The 22,600-nt window shown below is 39.3% G+C and overlaps 1 protein-coding gene across 5 annotated transcripts; it reads right to left on the bottom strand.

Moving 5' to 3' along the window:
- Positions 1-1,138: 1,138 nt before the first annotated feature.
- Positions 1,139-14,077, bottom strand: LOC108046816. Of its 5 annotated transcripts, none has more exons than XM_017126725.1 (6): positions 13,897-14,077; positions 5,100-5,161; positions 4,017-4,298; positions 2,275-2,513; positions 1,890-2,202; positions 1,139-1,828 (listed from the first exon to the last, which is right to left on the bottom strand). In XM_017126725.1, the coding sequence occupies exons 4-6, from the start codon at positions 2,486-2,488 to the stop codon at positions 1,345-1,347; spliced, it is 1,011 nt and encodes a 336-aa protein (XP_016982214.1). In that variant the 5' UTR covers positions 2,489-2,513; positions 4,017-4,298; positions 5,100-5,161; positions 13,897-14,077; the 3' UTR covers positions 1,139-1,344. The 5 variants fall into 5 exon arrangements, with proteins under 5 accessions (XP_016982214.1, XP_016982215.1, XP_016982216.1 ...); XM_017126726.2 differs by lacking the exon at positions 13,897-14,077 and adding an exon at positions 13,500-13,880; XM_017126727.1 differs by lacking the exon at positions 4,017-4,298.
- Positions 14,078-22,600: the final 8,523 nt, after the last annotated feature.

Here is a 22,600-nt window from a genome sequence, read left to right as displayed (position 1 = left end):
TCTACTCACCTCTGCGGTCTGTGGGCCTTGGCAATATCAATAAGCCAAGTCAGCCAGCTGGGAAAAGAAGCCAGGAATGTCCAAGTCCCACATAAACACTGTAATTACTCGCACACACTCACTCCCAAATCCGAGGAGCTGTAATTTAATTAAGAAATATAGACGCATTATTAAAAAAAAAAGAAAACATGGAGAAACGCACATAGAAATGGCCTGGAGGCCCCACCCAGTTTGGTCAAATGAAGATGTGCCTACTCAGACTTCATTTGGAAATGGACTTGCAGGTTCCAGTTTTCCCGGCATAATCCCGCGTACGTTAGTGCGTTGCACGTCCCACAACATTAATCAGCATCCTACTCGGGAACACCTATGATTCTGGGTGGCAAAAAGTTAAGCATAAATGGCCTAGATGGAGAAAAATGTATTAAGATGGCAATTAATCCATTGAATTCTTCACAGCCCCCAGCCAAACTGGTTTGAAGATGTAACTTTTGTCATCCTAAAAGAATTTTTCCTTTAGGATAACAATATTTAAAGTTCATCTCGAGATGTCGTTGAGAGCTTTCAGAAGCTTTTTGTGTGATTCTGGCATACAGAAAGTAATAAAATTTAAGGACCTTTTTATCGTTTACTTTTCCAGGCCCCCAAATCGCATTTTAAATATATATGGACATTGTCTCTCCGATTTACCAATAAACTGAGCTCACAATCCAAATAAAGTCAGGCAAATATTTCGATTGGGTCCATTAAGTTCTCTAATGGAGATCGGTTGTGAAAAAGGACATGATTCCCAAATATTTGTCTGCTTTCTAGAAATGGGTAAAAAGCTTTCATTTTTTAAGGTCCATACCCGGAGTTAGTTTTATAAAGAGTCCAAAAAATGTATTTTGGACAATTAACTGTAGAGTTGCACCTCAACCCATAGACCTGTTTAGATCCGTATTACAGGTGACGCATTAATGAAACCATCAAATGTATTGTTTAAAATATGTATGGTCCTTTATATAGGATTTATAGGATTCTATACCATTACAGATGTGCATCTTACAGATAGAGTACTATGCTTTTGCCGAATCTGAAAATTGATCAATTTGGATTAGTTGACCCGTCCGTTCCCCTGCCTTTAAAACAAAGCAAATAAGTGTATTTTTCCATTATGTTAATAAATGAAATGCTTCGATCTTCCACCCGCCGTTACCGCGAGGCTAGAAGACTTAAAAAGAGTATAATTAAAACATATATGGAGTAATCGAATCTGTCATTAATGCGGCTATATGCTATAATCATAGATGTAGACACGCGTGCCAATATCCCTACCCGTAATTAAAAAGTGCAACTTAAAATCTACTCGTCCTCCTCTTGCGACTCGCTGCTCTGGTCGACCGGATCGACCTGATCGGGCATCCGTTTGCTGCCGCTACCTTCGCTACGAATGGAGGTCTGGACCAGTTCCCGGGTGAACTTCTGCACCAGACGCAAGGCAGTGGGCGCCGGCATGTCGCACAGAGAGTGGCACATGAACTCGCCGAATCCCCGGAACTTGGCATAGGCCGGCGGCAAGGGAGTTGGAGTCGGAGTGGGATAGAAAGCGGATATCGACAGACTGTCGTCGGCACGACGCTTCGATGGATGATCATCCGACAGCTGTGCTCCACGTTTGAACTTGTTGGGATGGTTGATTATTGGACTACTGATGATGTATTCCGGCTGGTTTTGATGTCGCCGCTGATAGCTTTCCGCATAGTGATTGTAGCCTTTGCCATTGGCCATTTCGCCGTTCATCGAGCGCTGGCTCTTGTTGGCTTCGTCGGAGGTGTTCAGGGGAATCCTAAAAAGAAATCGGGCTTTGTCATTAAGGAGCGGGGTATATCGATGGGTAAGAAACTCACCCCAGCACAGTGGTCACGGGCAGTGCCTGCTCGCAATCGAAAATCTCGCAGTCCTCATCCAGTTCGTCCTTGACGCTAGTCATCTGCCCGTTGCTGTCGCTCTGGCAATCGTCAACCTCGTAGGGCTCCTCATCTTCCTCCTTCATCGACATGTTTTTGAAGCTGCGCCTAGGCCTAATGTGATCCCCTAGAAACTGGAGGCTCTCGAACAGGGGCCATTGTGAAGCCTGTGTGGACAGGCCATTTTCCACACGTCGCTTCTCGATGTTATAGCGATTTCTCAGCGTAGTCATGCGCTCCCTTAAACTTGTGGCTAATTAGAAAGGTGGGAATAATCCTGAATTAATCCCTGCCCACTGGAACTCGATTAAGACCCCATCCTCACCATCGTAGCCCAGCTTGTGGGCCATTTGATCCCATATTTGGGCCACATACAGCTTGTCCTTGAACCGTTTGTTGGTGCGATCGTATAGCACTGGATGCGATCGGTATTCCCGGATCAGTCCCAAATCGAATTCACCCGTTTGGGCGTATGTGGCCCGGGGCCGGCCACGCCCCTTCGGCAGCTGCGGGGGATACAAGTGCGACAGGTGTTCCATTCCTCCTCCAGATACACCTCCAACCCTGTTTTTTTTTAAATCAAAAATTAAGGCTTTTTTTTCCATTTTAATAGAGTATTTTTGATTTGTTAAACTTGCTATAGGATTGTTAAGTTCTCTTTTTAAAATGTTAAAAAATACTTGGTACGATACTATCGATTAAAACCTGGCTTACTTTAATAAATAAATTATGGTTTGCAAAATAATGTAACTACAAAATTCTAGAAGAGAAAGTGTGGAGTATAATAATTTTACTTCATTAATAGATCTTGAATTCCTGTTAAGAATTAATGGTTTTGTTTTTCCACTGAATAGTTTCAAGTTTATACATATGTTACCAATTCATGGCCTGCAATCTTAATTCATTTTCAATTGAAGTTTAATGAACATCAACCCTTGGGTTCAAAAATATGTTTACATGAAGCTGACATTGACTGCTTAAACAATTTATTTTGATATTGACCGTTCTTTCTCTATATCAAACGAAAGATAATTTATATTTCTTTAATGTCTTAAAAAGCATAAAAAAGAAACAAAAGAAAGAAAAGACAAGAAAAAGAAATAATTCCGAGGATATGATATACACACATCTGTACATAGTTACCGGTTTTTCAACATAAGGGAGCAAAGGCAATAAAAACAAAAAACAACGTTTGGTAGAAAAGAAGTTTTTCGTTGTGCTATGTGGATAATATAGAAGCCTGATTTTGAAAACCAAAATCTCCACCGATAACCGCTTTCATAAATCGACGGTTAGCCATCCCCATCCCTAAATTGCATCTGCTTCAGGATACACATACATAGTTACCGGTTTTTCAACAAACAATTAAAAAAAAAAGAGCAACAAAGTCTTCAAAGTAGAAGGAAGAAGCATAATAGCTATACAACAATGTGTTTGGACTTCGGTCGGGCGTTTGTTAAGGTGCTTATGCTCACAAAAATAAAAGCAAAGCCAGGTGGATAATGGTAAATCAATTAAACGATAACCGCTTCGATAAATCGATGGTGCTTGCCATCCCTAATCTGCATCCGCTTTCACGACTTGTACATGCTTTTTACACAGTCGCAGGCCGTTTACATGTATATATACGCGTGCGTAGGTGTGCGTGCTCGTGCTAACTGCATCTTCTCTGCTTCTGCTGCCTCTCCTCTTTCTCTCTTTTTTGGTGCTAAGCGAACGACGCGCACTGTCGGCGTCGGCGGCAGCAGCGCAATAAAAACAAAGTCAGCGAATACCGTAAAAATATCAAACTACCTAAAAACAAAAAAGAAAAGTACAGAAACGCGCTCTCAACTGCTTGATATTAATTTTAAGCGACGCCAGCTGCGCTGCTCACACAGATAAACATAAAAAGTCGCTTTATAAACTTTAAATAAACAATTGCAGACTACTACTAATTTATGGTGTGCGAGCGGAATAAATAATAAAGGTAAAAAAAAGAAAGCCAAGTTATAGAGAAATATTATTTTTGGCAGCCAATTCACAAATTATAAAAATTTCTTAATTTATTTTTATAGATTTACTCACCTCGAAATATTTAGATTCGCCTCAGGTTTATTTTGTGTATATAATTTATTTTTATACCTTTTAAGCGCGCGCTCTTTGTCCGCCTCGCTTTGCTTTTGCTTTCTAGCTGGCTATTATGGCTAACTGTAGCTGTTACTTTAAAAAATCAATATAGACGTAAATAAATTAATTAAGATTGCCTGCGCAACACGACGCTCTCTTTTGCTGCTCGCGCTGCTCTGTCTCTGTCTGTTTCGCCTGCACGCACAACTAGTCGCTGCGAGAATTTTTTTTAAACTGAAACTGAAAAAATTTTTTATTTTTATATTTTACGAGCCAAGCGGTAAGAGAGACGCGAGAGAGAGACACCCACCCTCTCTCGCTCACACAGGCGCCGAACCCCATGTAGTAGAGATGCGAGCGTGAGACGTTGCTTTCGCGCGTTACTGGCATCACAGAAAACTAATTTATATAAATATTGTATTACTCGTAAATCTTCTACATTCAGGGTTTACTTTATACTTTTAAAAAGTGCGCCAAAACGCGAAACATTTTGACAAAATGTCGATAAGCATCAGTACTTTCATGCAAGTTGTACTATAAATTTTCTGGACGAATCACTCTTGCACATATATTTTTCACATATTTTGAATGAAATTTTCCTTATGGGAGCCACTGTGTAAAATAATGTACTTTGGACAGATTAAGAGAAGACGTGCAACTGGAATTTGGCCATTATTTCATTTGATTGTTAAACATTTTATTGCACCAATGTGACACTTTTTATTCATAGCACATATAACTCACATGCACATCGCTAATAGGCGACCAACCAGGTGGCAGCTCTGACAATTCGAATTAAAGTGGCAGCCTCGTGGCGGACATTTTCATAAAAATATGAAAAGTACCAAAATAGCGCGCGCGGTTGGGAAATTTTTAAATGCACAATATGTTATGTACAATGAATGGATGACAACTATGAAGTGTGGGAAAAATATGTGCTTGGATGTGTGGTAAGTGTTTGAATAGTTAAAAAACAAGTTTTGTACATGGATTATGGAAAAACCATTTATGATAATTTAAGTAAAACCAATTTAAACATACCTGAATATATACTTTTATATATTTAAAATAACTTATAAGTCTTATTATTGCATAATTGAGATCTGAAAAGACAGAAAAAAATTTATTAGTAAAATGTCAACAAATTGTTTAATAAATAATAAAATTGGCAAATGTAATCTACGTTGTTTATTACAAACCGCCCATAGGCCGGGACAAGTGCAATGTTTATTCAAAATGCAAAACGTTGACACCTTCCCGTCCTACGGGAAATTCATATTCACCAGAAAACTCATCAACTCAAGATCAGGAATATAGAGTTTCAGCAAGTACAGGGAACATCTTGATAAAAATAATAAAATATTATACCAACAGGTACCGGCAGGTAGTCAAACAATGGGAGCAGTGATCAAAGCCTTAAAATCTCATATTTCAATAACAGAGAACAAAAAATAAGCAGCATTTCATATTAAATTTCCGCCCCTACTTGAGTGTCCTTTGTGCGGGCTTAAAATGCCCAACAATAGTCCTGCCGGAGTAGAAGTTTCGGATCTCATAGGATCGAGGGCAGGTAAAACTAAACCCTGGGCAAAATCAAGCGTTAAATGCCTTTTACTTACGCCTCACATCATTTCGCAAGAGGAAGCTTGTATGGTATATGAAAGTATGCTGCGGGGTCCATTAACAGTTGGCTAACATCAACAAAATTTGAAATCCAAAGCGTGACAAATTCGTAGAAACCAGAACCACTCGGAGGCGGAGATACAGAAAAAGAACAAAGCTGCTGAGCGAAAGAACTGCCAGGGCAGCAGAAAAAAATTACAAAAAAACACCCGCGCAACCCCCTTTTCGGACTTTTCCAGAGATTCTACATTTCTCGGACTATTTCAGAGCCTCAGCGTATTTCGCTTATCTGCCCCAAATGAAAACCAGCAAATAATACTAATAATATCGTTTGGGGGGACAGAGGAGCGAAGCTTTGCTCGTATTTGTTTATTTGATCGCTGCTGGGGGCTTTTCGTGGCCCAAGACGGCATTAGGTTTTAATGTTCTACCCTGCGACACAAATAAAATGAAACCAGCGATGAACGAACGCTGCAATAAATTCATATTTATTTACTTTTGTTAGGCAAATACGCCCCCAACGGCACGAAGACTCTCTTCTGACTTCGGGGCAACTGAAAGGAAAGGCCCAGTCCGAGTCTTGCAGATCGGAAAGCGGAAACGCAAATAGACGCACGATAAAAACAGAAACGGGGCTGTGGGATGAGGAGAAGAGTAGAGAAACAACAGCACGGCACATAAATTTGAAATAACTAATAATTCATTGAAAAAGCTGCCATGGAATGGGGCCTTGATCAGGGGCAACTGGAGTGGTTCGGCGGTGGGGATCGGAATGGAGTGGTGCACAATATCATGTAATAATATTTGCTCAAGCCAACAGCTGACAAGTCAGCAATAACACACTTCTCCCGATATCGCGATCGACAAATCCCCACAGGAATTAAACTGGCGCGAGATCGGAAAGAGGCGGTCACTTGGATTTGGGATATCGAAATATATGGGGGGTTGAAAATTATATAGAACAGCCAGTTTGCAAGTTGCCTTGTTCTTCGAAAAGGTTGATTAATTGTTTAAATTGAATGGCAAATTTATAAATCCAATTAATTTGTTTTAAATTTCAAACCACTCTTTCTTCAAGTAATTTATAACTTATAATTTTTCACTAATTTATTTTAAAATCCCATTTATCTTTCTTAAAGTTTTCTCTTTTGCTCATTAGCTCTAAAAAACGAGCTCATTAAGGGCATTTGCAGTTCGGTTAGTTGGCCTTTCTACTGCACATTTATGATGGCTATTTCTCCTCCTCTGCGGAAGAATAGCCAGCTTTTTCGTTGCCCGTTGCTCTGTTCTAGTTTGAGTAGAATCATTTTTAATGATTCGAGAGGCAGCAAAGGCAGCAGGAGCTGCGATGCCAAAGAAAGCATCGAAGGCTTCGATAGCCAGGGATAAGTGAACGGCAATGGTCATGGATGGCCATGACTTCCAGCCAAAAACAGTTTGCATTTCCCATTGTTGATGTACTTGTTGCTTCTCTGAGAGAAGGAGATACAGTGAAACTTGTATTTATCAACATAAGCTACAAAAAATGCAGTTTTCCTAGAGACTAATGAAGGAATTTGCAATAATTTATATATTAAAAAAATACACCAATAGATAAATTCAATATTAAGCAGCCTCCTTCGCATTAAAATCAAACCAATGAATTTGTATTATACTGCTAACGGTCTACTGCTAAATAAAAACTGAAGACGTAAACAGGAAATCTGAAGAACAGGCTAATAAATTATCTAACTCGAAGAGCTAGTAAATGTTTTATTGCACAAATCTCATTAAGAGTTGAGTAACATTCCGTTAAAGTCAGATTAAAAGTGGGTTTAATTGTTGACTTTGATATTTTTAAGTTCTAAATAAAAGCTTCCTGCATTCCGAATTTAACTTCAAAAATAATGTTTCCAGAATTTATTTATAGAGGGTTACAGCAAGAGGAGTTCTCTTTATAGAATTCCCACTGTAGGACGAGCGAGGGCCGCGAATAAAAATAACTGTATTAAATGGGCTCAGGTCCAGTTCTTGGTGGCAGAGAAAAGGTCCGCCGCCTGAGAACCGAACCTCCGCTCTTGGCTGTTACAATTTCTAGGCTCAGGCGGCACAGGCTCTCGGGTCGCCAGACTTGGCCAGCGTTTTGGCCCTGGTCGGAGGAACCTGTTTGGGGTTCGGGACCCAGCCAGCACACAGTGCATAAAAGGCGTTCCAGAGATGCGGACTGGGCCGTGCCTGGCTGTCTCATCTGTTGTCTATTTGGCAGGCTCCAACTTCCACCGATTGCTGCGGGCCTGTTCGCAAGTGCAACATGTTGCCAGCAACATTTGTTGCCTTTGCCTCGCCAAACACTCGCAGATTTGATTTGCTCCGGCTTCCATTTCCTCTAGTTTTGCCAAGTTATTTCTTTTTTGGTCGGTTTGTTTTTTCAGCAGCGTAATCGAAATGCAATTAAGATGCGGCTCTAGAGTGCTGCAGAATTTTTGACTCGCACTCAGTGAGGAGCGAGAACGTGGCTGCAATTTATATTCCCGGACAGATTTTTAGAAAGTAGCAGAGGAGTTTTCCTCTGGTCCAGACCAAGACCAAGACCAACCCAGAGTGCCATTCGAAAGGCGTTGACGTCGAGAGGTGAGTCCCGAGCCCGGCTTAGAACGATCTGGGGGATTGTAGACTCTGTAGATTCAGCTTGTACTCGTATGTGGCATAATTAAAGGGTTACGCCACGGCCACACCAATCTCCATTCGATATGTGGCGATCTCTTTGCGTCCCCGGCTTTCTTCTGTTCTGTTCTGTGAATTGTGTGGCTGATATGCATAACGGTGGTTTAATATGAGTTGGCGAACCAAGAGCGACTGCACCACAAGTGGGCATGTCTCCAGTGATCCGCCAACCCCCTTTTGAGGTGATCTCTACACTGGAAAAAAATCTCTTTTCAATCGGGAATCACTATGCCTTTAACCTAAGTATAAAGCGGTTCAAAGGACGGATATACGAATTCGTTCAAGGCAAAACAAACCTTCTCAATTGCATAAGAATCTCTTCTAGAATCAAAAAACTGTTCCGAAATCAAAAACAACCTTTTTAAATTGTATTGTAATGTACCTAAATACCCAAAAGCCAAATAGTTTAATATAAGTGTCAACCAGAGTTAAAAACGGCCAACCTAATGGATTTCTACTGAAACTAGCTATAAATCCTAAACTCAAAACTTTTCCCTCAATGTAAGAGGCTTCTTTTTAAATCCCAGCTCACTCATTTGGTTGATATCGTTATGGCATAATATGGGCCACTCTCCCTGGACGTGGTGCAGTCATCAGTCCAAATGGTCGGCCATCAGCGCATCGTTTATTGGGGTTCGCTCTGCGAGTTCTCCAATTGATTGCCCACATCTGTTCTGGCTCAGCTCCAAAAGAATCTGCTCCAGACGCACGAGGATGATCAGAAATTATTGTTCATTTCAAGCGGGTTTTGAGTGTTGGAAAAACTTGGTCTTTCTTTAATGGCACAAACTTTAAAACCAGACTGTGTCTTAGCTAAATAACCACACTCAAATGGATTAAAGGCGTCTTTGCAAAATTAAAATTATATCATTTAATTTTACACAGGTGCGGATTTGTTAACAAATTTGTGCAGCAATATATAATATTATCATCTTGATTATAACTCAGTGGAATATCTGGTTTTCTTGAAAATAAGTGTAGAAACAACAACAGCAAATGTTGCCGCCATTTGTTCTAAGAATTCGGAAATATTCTTTAATTTTTTTTATTTTATTCATTCTTATCATGGCATTCCTTGGAAATGATGAAATTCTGATTTGAAGTTTTCCATTGGGAATAGGGAAAAGAAATAAGCAGAGATAAACTATTTAATAATTGCTTAAGGAATTGTTTGAAACTCCTAACAACTTTTTTGATAATCTTTTACTTTCACGACTAAATTCAATATGAAAATTAATAATTCAGCGTTACTTTTTTTATGTTCTGGACGGAATGTAAGTTTCCACCATAAAATCAGGAAGAATTTTACTTCATACGCTATCGCTGCATCTTCGTAAAAAGTTTCTCATTATTTCTCAAATGTGTAAGCAAATGTTATTATCCACTAATTGCCAAATAGTTTGGCGTATCTCGTTAGCAATGGCAGGCAGATTGGAGGCTTTAGACTGAAGACTGGAATTGAAAGAGGCTCCAAACAGCTCAATTATTCCGCGGCTTCAGTGGCTCACAATCTACGCGCTGAAGAAATTGGGCTTGTTGCCAAGGAGTAGTCTAATAGCTAATGATCGGCAAAAAAATATGCGCCATCTTAATCTCCCCGTCGTACCCTGATCATCAGCTTCTTTATCCCCAAAGAAGACCGAATCAAGCAAAGTTCTCACACAAATTAAAATTGCTGTTCTCTTTTTGTTTTTCGGGGAGTATCTACGCAAATGTGTAGGGTATGAGTATGGGGATGCTCCAAATGGAATCTCTTTGAGAAGAATTTAAGCCTCGAATTTCGCAGCCAAGACACCGAAGCTAAGCAAATTTTAAGCTTGTGCTTCATAGTTATATGGGGCACTGTCTATATATGCAAACTGGTATGCGTGTATGGCCCGTGTTAGGTATTCGATAGCGCCAATTTGATATGGCGGCCAAGGAGCACAAATTAAGTTTCCCAGAAACGAAGAATACTACCTGAACTGAGTAGAATCCCCATCCCCCATTCTTCTGGCACTGCTATTTTCCGTGGTCGCGAGTTTTATGTCTGCTCAGATCGTAAAGCAGTTAGCAACGCTATAAGGAAGAGAATCTCTCAAAAAGAAAGCTGGCAACAACGCTATGTAAAATGCCTTCAATGGAGAAAGAAGCCAAAACGAATAAGATGTTGCGGCAGGAACTTAATTTTGCTCAGCAGTGCTTTTTAATGCGCCGCGATAGTTAAAGGAAATTAATGAGTAGTAAAAGCGAAACAGGCGAGAGAAGTCGCCAAAGTGAGCCGCTCAAAGGCCCCAAATGCAGAGAAATCAATATCCAATCATTAATCGTTAACTAATTCCATGAATTCTGCCAGACTCCGGATCCCGGGATACAGCTTTTTGGTCAGGTTCGTCTGTCTGCCTTTGCCCCATTTACCAAGTTCCAAAAACGCAACCAGACATGCCACACTAAAGACATATATTTATGCCCCGAAAGCAACTTTTGGCGTATTTAGAACAGCAACAACAACAAACAGCGGCGAAAAAAACAGAAATATCAAGATAAAAATATTTTTCGGCCGGCCCTTTGTGGCTTTTGGCATGGGACAGTGGCTACACTACAAAAAAATTTGGTACTCGATTTGAAAAAAAGAGATTGGTCAAAAATAACTACCCACAAATTGTACGATAACTTATATTATCTATCTTTGATATTTTTTGTTGATCGAGCTTAGGGATTCTAAACTTACATGTAACCCTTACTAGGCGTTTTAAAAAATATAATTTAAAGTTTAATAAGTAAAAATCAAATGATATCATTTCTCAATACTGTCACCGTATGATATTAAAAATGTATTGAAAAGATAATATTTTAAATAAAATTGAGGACAGTCATCTTAAATATTAGTTTAATTTATTTGCCGTGTATTTGTCCGCCTAAACCAAGTATTTACTGATTGCTGTTTTGTTGTTGTTATCGTCGTGGCGCGTCTGAAGTCTGCAGTCGTCTCCTTGGGCCCTCTTCAGGGATCTTTTTCTGGGATCTGGGATTTCCTCCCTCCACACACGCGTTTTGAATTCGATTTGCCGATTGCCGTTTGCTTCTTGGCGAGATTTCGATTTCGTCGGCAACAAAAGCAACAACCCATCGACCATGAAACAATTTTATATTTTTGTGCAAAAAAAAAATCGAAGATCAATAAAAATTTTACCGACAACTGTATTTGGTTCAGACCGGAGCCCTAAAATTAGTGACCAAATTGGTAGGGGGGCCATCGGGGTATCGGGTCACATTTTTGGTTACAGTAATCAGTTCAGAATCCAAGAAGAAGTTGGATACAAAGCAGCTGGACAAAATTTGAACTCCATCCTATGTGTATTTGGGTTTCAAAGAAGTCGAAAGTGCTACAAACAAAAATGTGTTGGATTTAATGTGTGAGCAGGGGCCGTTGAGTATTAAAGAGCCTACAGCTCTTTGGGACAGATTGATATGGGTTACGATAAATGCTTACATCTTTACTCAACACTTTAATTGGAAATAAATAGAGAAGTGGTGTAGAAAAATGTATGAAAATGGATTTAAATAAACTTATCTTTAAATGCTTTAAAATTTTGGATGTTAAACTTGTGTAATACATGATTTTTAGAGAGAAGTTAAAAGCTTTCAAGCTGTTCTTAACATTTCTGAAGAGTTTGGTTTTCCTTGTTTTTCTATTTAATTAGTTAGCTAAAAGAGCTTAGAAACAGTCAACTGTAAACAGAAAAACCTACAAAAAGAAAGTCACCCGAAGGCTTGAAGCATAATTCTGCAGAAAAGCGAAGAACGAGGTGGTTTTAAAGAGAATAGGGAGTGAGAAGAGAGGGCTCCGTGTGAGTTCCTGCAGAATCTGCTGCAAGAAAGGTGCCCCAACAACAACAACAACAACGACGATTCCCAGAAACGAGAGAGTGTGGGAGGAGAAGGTGGAGAATTCTCCAAAAGACGCAAAATGAGAGGAGAACAGGGGCCGTTACTAATGAATTTGTATGCAGAGACGGCAAAGATTTGGCACAAAAACAAAAGCAACATTAACGGAAATGCGAAAACCGAGGATCAAAAAACGCGGGTCCAACCAACAACAACATTATGCGAAATTAGTGCAGACAGCCGAAAAACGCACCTTTTATGTTTTGTGTAGCCTCTGCCTCTCCACATTTTACGATTGCCTGTTTTTGGTTCGTTTTGTGTGATTTTTGATTTATGCAAAAGCAATAAAAATTATTATAATGAAGGCGCTGACATGGCTGATGGCCAGGGCAAAAAACCTACACAGAACAAAAAATTAAATATTTTTACATATTATTATGAAATAAGAACCAACACTTGTGTATATTCGATAGATAAAAATGTCGCTGTCCCCAACATGATAAATTCATTTTAAAACATCAAAATGATGGCTAAGCTGAACAAGTATAACAATATTTTTAGGGCATTGGGTGCTTTTGTTGTTAGTCTTTTAGTTATTCTGCACTCAAAGATATTACTAAATAAAAATCAGAGCTATTATTCATTTAACATTATTCACTCACTAAAAGTAAAGATAATATACTCAAAAAGAAAATCGGATATATTATAGAAAAACTTTTCATGATTTTGAATAGGGCTTTGGAGCAGTTAAAGATCTAATCGAGCATCGAGCTACTTTTTTCTGTGTAAGCGAAGTACAGAGCTGGCGACACGTGATGGTTGGGAAAATGAGGAGGAGCAGGAAAAAAGGAGGAGAACTGGGGGCGATGACGATGCTGTTGTTCCTTGTCCGTTACTTTAACTCCGGTCGCTTTTTCTCTCGCGATGGGGCACAAGAAATAAGCGCGGCAAAGAGAATAAGTCAGAGTGTTTGTTTGACTTCTGCACAAAGAAATGCTTCTTATTTCTTTGTGGTCTGCCCCCAAAAAGCAAAAGCACATGTAAATAAATCAAAAGGCGTCGGGAAAATCGCCATTTTTCCCGCCTATACTAATAATTTGGCGCAAAAAGCCACTCTTCTACCATTTTGATGGTCAACATAAATTCTGCACCTTTTGCTGTAATTATCTCTGCTGTGGCTGCACCCAAAAACGGTTAAACATAAAAAAACTAACGGCAGTTTTATAACGCTAGTCTGGAGGAGATTACCTTTTGGGAGGCTGCGCCAAAAATGAGCGGAAAATGCCCGCAAAAAGAAGAGTGGGCGAAGGAGTAGAGATCCCCGAAGATGATACACAAGCAATCAAAAGAAATGCAATGGCCTCCTCAGCCTCCTTCTCCTTTCTTCACCCATTACTTCCTGCACTTGCCGATGCACCGTTACGCGGAGTTGAGCCCGGGTTCAAGATCACCGCACCCAGCTAAATGTTTTTTTTCCATTTTTTTTGGCGCATTCTCCGCCTGTCTCTTTGCACTTTTACACAGATTCTTTTGGGGATTTATCGTTGGATTTTGATGTTTCTTTTCTCTTTTTAGAGGGCACTTGGGGACTAACGGTTCTGTTTCTGCAGTTAACAAATAAAAATAGCGCGCGCACTCAACTCACCGACAGACAAACACGAGCACACAGAAATGTTTAAAACACCATCGTCGTGCCGGGGGCTCAAGGCTTTAACTTCTCGATCTGCAGTAACTTGGTCACTATTTACTTTATTCTTTAGAGTCTGAAGTTAAGAGTTGGGAGGGTTTTTCTGAGCACAACCGTCGCCGCCGATGGATTGCGCGCAATTGAATTTCATCCTCAGCGGCGACTCAGCTCGTTGCTTCAAAACTTCAGAATCCAGACTCGGCTCTCTGCTCTCACTCCTGAAGTTCGCTGCCGACGCCAGCTGAAGCAGCGGCTGCAAGAAGGAACGTATCTTTAAAGGGTCTCGACTATCAGTTACCCCCAGCAAACGGAAGCAAATTTATTAAAAACCATCTAATACGGACTATATTTTATTTAAACTATATTTTATTCTAATTATGTATATACATGGTTAAATTTGAAATTCAATATGATATATTTTGGTTTTCAATGAATTACTTCAAAAAGCAAGACGTATTTATAAAAATTATTCAGGCAAAACGTATGCGAATTAGAAATTGCGTAAGCTTACAACACCTGATAAAAAATAAATTATTTATTCAAAAGCAAGAGTATACTTATCAGCATATGTTCAAAATGTATAGTTCTTGAGAGAACGATCTTTTAATGCTATTCACTGATGCTCATTAATATATATTTATTGTATGGGATTCCTTGTGACTTCTTAATAAATACAATATACCCTTATAATCAAAAGTAATGGGCAACACAACGCGACAGCAGCTACAGGGCGACAGCGACAAGCTACAAAGAGCAGCTTGATCTTATTTTTTCTCTCCCTGTGCCGAATCGCTGTATACTCTCTCAGGACTAAAAGGTTTTCCAATCGAGGGATCTAGAATGTCGTTGAATAGGGGGATGTTATGTCATTCAAAAAGGGGCTGTCTATGGTAAATAAGAATGCCTGGACTGATTTCAAGCGATTAAGAACCAAGTCTCAATTCATTTCTTTTAATTTTAAAATTGTTCCTTTATTATATTTAAAATTTACTTAGAAATATAAACATAAAGTTAAAATAAGATTTGAGAAGAAGAGTTCTGAATTTTTTTACTATTTTTTAATTGCTTATGCGTCTTTTACCCATAACCTACATATGTCATCTTTTTTCCAATAAACTTAAATAGACTCATTTGAATTCCCCAAAATATTAAAAAACTAAACCGTAATTTACGAATTTGAATTCGAAGAAACTGCCTTGAACATCTTCCGAGGCTAACTCAACTTTGAATTCCCAAGATCTAGGCTTTTGTATCCTTCCTAAATTGCCAGGGGACCTACTAAATGCACAAAAAAAGAAAATTAAAATAAAACATAAGGCTCGAAAACTGTTGTCCGGAGAGGAGCCCCTCTGTCAGCTAATGATCGCCCAGAGCAGGCTGGTAAAAGTTGCGAGCCTTGGGCCCGGGGACAACTCCATTAGGGCGGCCCACATTCGGTGGCCAGTTGGTTTTAGTTTTGGTAGGAGAGCAGGTGCATCGGCGGCAAGCCCTCGATCGAGAGTCGCGAGGAAAGTTGCGGCGCGTGGCTAGAGATCGATGAAAAACAAACCAGAAGACCCCCGCTGCCCGCATATCGCATCAGGACAATCGGTGAGGCACGAGGCATGTCCGGACACATATGGAATGGCACAGAGTCCCATAGTCACACCTTGAACAGAGCTGAGCGCTCTGGCTATTTTAATTTTGTAAGCTATCACTAGCAAGTATCTCACGATTCAGTTCCGAAGTTTTGGGTCTTTTATGAGTAAAAATCTCATTTTATGTTCATTATTTATTGCATTGTTTAAAAAGATCAAAAGTATCATTATATGATATTTAATTTTATTGTCTTTATTTTCACTATAGTTTTACCAATGAAAAGGAATTATAATCAGCATAAAAATAGTCTATTCATACATATATAAGAAAAGAACCAACAACAATTAAAAAGTATATTTTTCATTTAATGGGGAGCTAACATAATTATGCATTAAAATATCTGAATAAACTTTTCTTAGAGTTTTCGATTACTTGCCAAATAAATAAGATTTATATTTTAATATATTGAATGCAAACCAAAAGTCAGAAATTTGTCTCTTTTATGATTTTTCTAATAAATTAAAGGTTATTATTTTTAAAAATGTTGTATGCGTTTCATAATAAATGTGGCTAATTTTGTTTAGCTTTTTGGCAGTACTAGCCGAGAGTCGGAGCCGCAATTTAGCATAAATGAAAACAGACTGAGATCGCCGATGGGCAAGGCATCATTAAACACATTAACAGACTGCAGACGATGGCGATGGCAGGTGATGCCAACAGAGACAGGTTGGCAAACTGACTGAGTGACTAACTGACTGACTGACTGAATGACTGACCAACTGAAGGACCGACTAAGCGAACGACTTAACGATCGCAATGGCAACTGTACAAACAGGCTCAGGCTGTTGGGGACTTTTAAACGGGCCCGTGCCTCGGGGTCTCTCCTCGGCCGACTCCATCGCACTCCTTTGTTAATTACAAAGGATGCGCCGCAGGACAACATCTGCCGAATGCCAATTGATTCCCCCACCCCCGTGCTTCCTAACCCTCTGTATTTATAAAAGCTCTAAGGACTATCTGTCATTTTACAAATCATTAAAGTTTTAAAAAAATGCTACAATATTTTTCATTTAGTAAATACTAACTATACAAAAATAACGTTTAATGTTAGTTATTAAATTCAAGATAATCAATGTTCGTGTACTCATATCTTATCTTAGTTTCAAATGGGTATTTTTATAAATTACCTTTTAGAATGTTATATTTAAAACAAAAACATACAGATAAGATACAGGAATTGATAGGAATATTATCAGGTAGTTATTTTTTATTCTTTGAAAATGATTAAGGTAAAGTTTATTTTGAATGAAAACCCATCAACCATTGTTTAGTGGGTTAAGCTCAGATCGTTCCCGGCCCAGCTGTACCTTCGTGCTCAGATCTTTGTGATCCTTGATCCTTACGCACTCCGCTTCTTTTTCTTTTTATCCTGCTCTTGTGTGTCTGTATTTCTAATTTCTATTGTCATGCCGGCAAAGGAATCGTGGTTTTCAGAGGCAGCGAAGGCCAGCTACTCAGCTATCCAGCGGCGAAACTAGTTTACCACCATTTGCGTCTTTGAGAACCGGTAACGGTACAAAGGTGCTGCCCCTGTCCCTTTCCTTTTTTTCCCTTTTGCAAGCGTTGGAAATTATGTTTTGATTTTTTTCCGTTTTGGCCAAGCGGGCACAAACCTCCTAACGAACCATATTAAATTGTCTAATCTCGCCGAGCGTCTTCACACCCATTTTGACGAGTGCCTGCCAAAAAAAGGGAAAATCGGATGGCGACTAGGGGATATGTGTAGCATTTTCCCTTCCATTACATTATCGTTTACATGCCACCACCACCCAGATTCGGGAATATATATGCTTCCCTCTTCCCAGCGATCCCCTCTTCGGCTTGCCCTCTGGCCCATTAAATAACCGTCGAACAGCTTTATTAATTTGCTGTAATTTGTTTATGTTTTCTAAGCAATTTGTTTTCCACAAGCGGCTGCCGCAGTAGCACCCAAGGGGGAACAAGGGGTTAAGGTTAAGTGTGGGACACAAAAAAAAGGATCTTTGCAACTTATCACTATCCATTTCTGTGAACAGGGGAAATTCGTATTATGCCATTTGAGGAAATGAAAACTAACAAGACCACTTATATCCAGTGAATTTCATAGAACCCAATTACTCGATTTGTTTTTCTATGAGTCTCAGCCAAAATGTATAAAATTTAAAGTATAAAATTTTGGTTGCATTTCAGTGAATAATATTACATTCAATACCTGTTAAAGATTTTATCCTAGCCCTGAAACATCGTGGTATTTCTTTGCCGTAATTCAACGTGTCAAGGAACATGCACATAAATGTAGGACCTCTTGTATATTTTTAATAAAGTTATAAATCTGAAATCAAAACATAAATGTGACATTGATCTACAACTGCTGAAAAGGGCTGTGAACCTTTTCTTGTTTCTCACCGAAACTGAAAAAAAAATAACCGAACAGAAGGAGATTTTTCAATATACATATTTTTTTTGGCAATCGTTTACCTTTTGGTTTCGTCCAGGAAGGCAGATAAACTTTATGACCACAAAAGAGCATCTAAAATAAAGCAAAGCAAATAAAATCGGACAGGAACAGCATGTGAACGATTGCAAATTACAAGCCCAACCTCGATTCCGCTGCAAATCGTCTTCGTATTTTGCAGTCTGCAGATACAGATACATCCAAGTATCTCGCGATCAGGACCAAAGCACTTCGCTGCTGTTGTCTTGGCCATGTTTTTGGGACGGCAGCTGCTTCTTTCGGCTCTGTCGTCATTACCAAAAGGAAGCTAAAGACAAACGGATATGCGCTGCACATCAAGCAACTGCTTTTTGCTGGCCTGTTCCTTTTTTATTTTTTCGGTGGTTATTGCATTGCTTTTTGGGCTTTTTTGCTTCTTGGGCGAAAAATAAATTGTGCGACAGGTGCGACAACGACAGCAGTCGAAGAAGAAGATCGGGCCCAAACAGAGAAGATGCATTGATGTTGCAGGGGCGAGATGGGAGTATAAAACACTGAAAAAAGGCATTACAAAAACATGGGTTTTATAAAATTGCTTAGACTTTAAGTATATGAACAAAAAGAGTTGATCAAGAATTACTATTCAGTTATTAAGAAAGAAATTTATCTTAGAAAGGCGAAATTTATATAAACTTATAAAACAAATTATATTTGGATATAGCTCATTTGATAAAATCATTTTAGTAGCTTTAGAAGATTGATTCTCTATAAAACTAAACGGTTTTGTTAGTGTTTTTCTCTGTCTACAATTTTCTTGGATTTTTGGCAAGTGCAGAAAGACGACTGAAACCCCAGGAAGCTTTTGTGTGGGAGCGAAGCTTTTGATGTGATTTCGGTATTATGAGTCTGTTGTTTTTGGGGATTTTACAGCTGCAGCGTCGATAATTGCCAAGCCGTCTTACAAGGACCGAAAAGATGCAGATCAAGACCCGAGAAGCAGCAGCTGTTACTTCCGCCCGAATGGATTGGAATTGAAGAAGCGGCCCTGTAAGGGTTTCCACTTCAACTGTCGATCGGCGAGATCCTTGGCGCATTCATCGATCCTTTTTCTAACTCTAATCCGGCAGACGAGCCGCAGACAGAGGATCTCATCGGCCTACCTGTACCTGTTTTGAGCCTGTTTCTGGACCGTTTTTCGATATTTATTTTGATCCGCTGCGGTGATCTACATGCATGAGCGAACCCACGATCCTCCTTTTCGTGGCCTATTGAATTAATGTGCGGCATTAGGCGGACCAACAGGTTTGGCTTAAACCTTTTCGGGTTGATATATATGGTCTTGAGATTTCGTGAGGGAAGATCGCGAGGCGCGATCACGTAGCTAATAGTGTCCTAAATAACAGGTGTGGAGTGATTGGTTCCACTATGATCCTTGCTGCGATTCCTGGTAGAGCACGTAGCAAATTGATGAGGAATGAGTGCAGTCCAATTTCTCTGTGAGAGATCCACGGGTACAGTTGAGTTCACCGGTGTGGAGTGGTCGAAAAACAAGTAAACAGGGCCAAAGGCAGATGTTTGCATATCGCCAAAAGATCGGTCAGCATTTCTTCCTCTCTCCCTTGAGCCTCTTCTTCTTGCTCACATTTTGCATTTCGAAATGCAAACAGTTGGGAAAAAAATAAAAGCCGAAAGAAAAACAACATTTCGAGCACAAAGGCTGAGCCGGAGACAAAAGGACACTGGTCCTGCACATCCTACCGTGATTTACGGTCCCAAAAATGATCGATCTCGAGCGGTAAACAAATTTGCTTGCGGCTTAGGCGAAAAAGGACAATAGAAGGAGCACCAAAAGAACCATCTCGAACCGTAGGTCCCTTCTCTACCATAATGCCATTTTCAGGAATCTTGCGCAAGAGCGAATTTCACGTCTCATTTGAGCCAAGGTGAAAGTATTTTTGATCGATCCGCTGCAATTTGCGATCTTGTTCACGGTGTTGCAATGAAGTTGTTAGCGCGAATAACCCTCCTCGGGCTGCTGCCCATCCATCGATCGATGGTGTGCAAATTTGGCATGATCGCTCATATATGGCTGTAAAGCGGCGATCTAAGCACGAAATCTTCCAGTAGTGAGCCACTCAAGCATTAAATCTCGATGGATTTGCATTGTCAGCAGGGGGATAAGCAGGCAGATCAGCGGGAACTTGATCTTGAGTGTGGGGATTAAAAGCAGCGCAAGATAAGTGCAGGATTTAAGGTGCAATAAAACAATAACTACAATAAAGTACATAGTTTAGACCTCAAAAGGGGTTTCGAATGGGTTAAACTTTAGTTGTTGTTTTAGACAAATATTCTGTTTTTAATATAATATCATTCAGAACATAATTTATAATTAGTTCCATCTCCAAAGAGTACCATTTTAGTATAGCAAATTCAGGTTAACAGCCTTTTTCTTTGATAATAAAAACGTTATTAATATTCCATAGTTTCTAGTGCAATAAATAAATCTATTTAACTTTAACTGATCACAAAATGGTTACTTAGATTTAATTACTAGATTTACGAGTAAGATGTTAATAAAGCTGAGGCGTCAATGATCTTGTCTCACGCTTGGAGGTGAAGTTTTTCCCATCTCAAAAAGTAGAGCCGCTGCCGATCATCCCAATCTTCTCCTGAAGTCCACCGATCTCCGTTGTTTTATGAGTGCTGATTTCGCTGTTTGCAGTTCGATCGCCTCTGTTTGTTCAATATATACAGAGACCAACTTAAGCTCGACAAAAATGTAACAGAATTCGTATTTGCAGTGACTTGAAAACAAATCAAGTGATCGAAATGGGACGCAAAGTTCAAGATCGCCGCAGATGGGATCCTTTTTTTCTGTTTTATTTTCGGTCCCCTCAAGGGCGGTAAATGAGCTGATTTTTCAGCGCATCATCATTAAGAAAAAATGTAAGAATTTATGAAGATTTGCTTGCAAATTAAAATAAAGAGCAAAGGCCGCCAATGATCTGGTCTTTTGTCTTTTAGACAGAGATTTAAAAACTTCCGGTTTTTACAAAAATTCGATCGTCGTAACTTGATATGTTTATGCGTTTCGGGCGATTCGCATAAACTTGGCAAAAATAAGAAACAACAGCTGCCGGGAGCTTTCGGATGATCGCGATCATCTCGTCCTCCCCGCTTCCTTTTCATTATTTTTCCTTTTCCATTCCCTTTAAGCCTGTTACAATCGCAGACAATTAAGCGGAAATGCGATATGAGAAATGTTGCACTGCACCGGATTTGAATGAGAATGCAATCGGTTGTTCCAGAACGGAGGCATAATTATGCCCACAAAGGCGCAACTGAGGCCTACCCAAATCAAAAACACAACAAGCCACCAAGGAAAAGGAAAGGAAAAAGGACCAGGGATCAGGGACAAGTACAAGGACAAGGATAAGGATAAGGGCAGGGCCAAGGACAAGAACTGGGAAAATCCAGCGTGAGAATACCTCGACGACGCAATTGAATCAGGGAGCAGGACTACGCAACAGATTTTTCTGGTATCCACCAGAAACAGCATCAAGCTTACACTTAGAAAAATCAACATCTAAAATGATAGATAATGTTTTTCTTATAAGTTTGGTATATCATATTAATCTATCTATTTATAAGTTAAATCATTCTCTTATTAAATTACACACATTATGATATTTGCTATATTTTTGATGTATGCTTTTCTAATAGTGTTATCCAAATTTTGTTTTGTGTACCATCTTGCCACCGAACTACCCCATAAATGGAGATGCTGCAAAAGGGGAGGGAGGCGCGATAGAGCCACCCCATTTCCGCCCTTTCGATGGCTTTGTGCGTTGGGGTTGCATAAATTATACAAAACAATGCTAGCTCATATATGATTCCGGCAAGGATCAAATCGAAATGCGTAGTTCCTTGGATTGCTTTGAAACTATGTTTTACGCGCTTTTAAGCGATTTTCGGTACAGTTTTTTCCAATCCGAACAGTTGGTGAAGTGTTAAGGTCTTGATATCTTCCAGTTGACGGTGCTTCTCCTCTACACCGAAAAAATAAATGCCTATCTTAGTAAATTCTAAGTAAGTCTAATAAACAATCCAAAAGACTTAATAAACTAAGTAAGAAAGTTTCTTTTTATTTTTTCCTTAACTAATTATAGTTGGGGTAACATTTAAAGTATTAGATAAATCATGATGAACAAAATAAATTGAACCCGAAAATCTTCAATTTCTGCAGTGTAAAGTACTAGTTCAAAATCCACCCCAATATTTTGGGAGTCCAGAACCAGGTTACGAGATGACTAAGTCGCAATAAATGTACCAAATTTCAACTTTGGTGAGTTTTGGGAAGGAGTAGCGAAAGGAATGCGCAATTTAATATTTTTTTTTGCAGAGACAACCGGAGGTCGAACCAAAGGAATATGCGCAGCCCAGGAAAAAAGATTTATATCTGTGAAAAAAGTACGCAATTATGATACCCTGATTCGTGTATCGGGAGTTATACCATATCCATGAGTTTCTAATATTTTAAAATTTTTAAAATTCAAGAATTCAAAGACTCTTTTGCAATAATAAATGTATTTTATTTATTTACCAATTAAA

The sequence above is a fragment of the Drosophila rhopaloa genome, unplaced genomic scaffold (genome assembly GCF_018152115.1).
Source record: "Drosophila rhopaloa isolate 14029-0021.01 unplaced genomic scaffold, ASM1815211v1 contig_167, whole genome shotgun sequence".
In the NCBI taxonomy this organism is placed as follows: domain Eukaryota; kingdom Metazoa; phylum Arthropoda; class Insecta; order Diptera; family Drosophilidae; genus Drosophila; species Drosophila rhopaloa.
The sequence above is the reverse complement of the archived record's forward strand: the minus strand, read 5'-3'. Positions and strand labels throughout refer to the sequence as shown.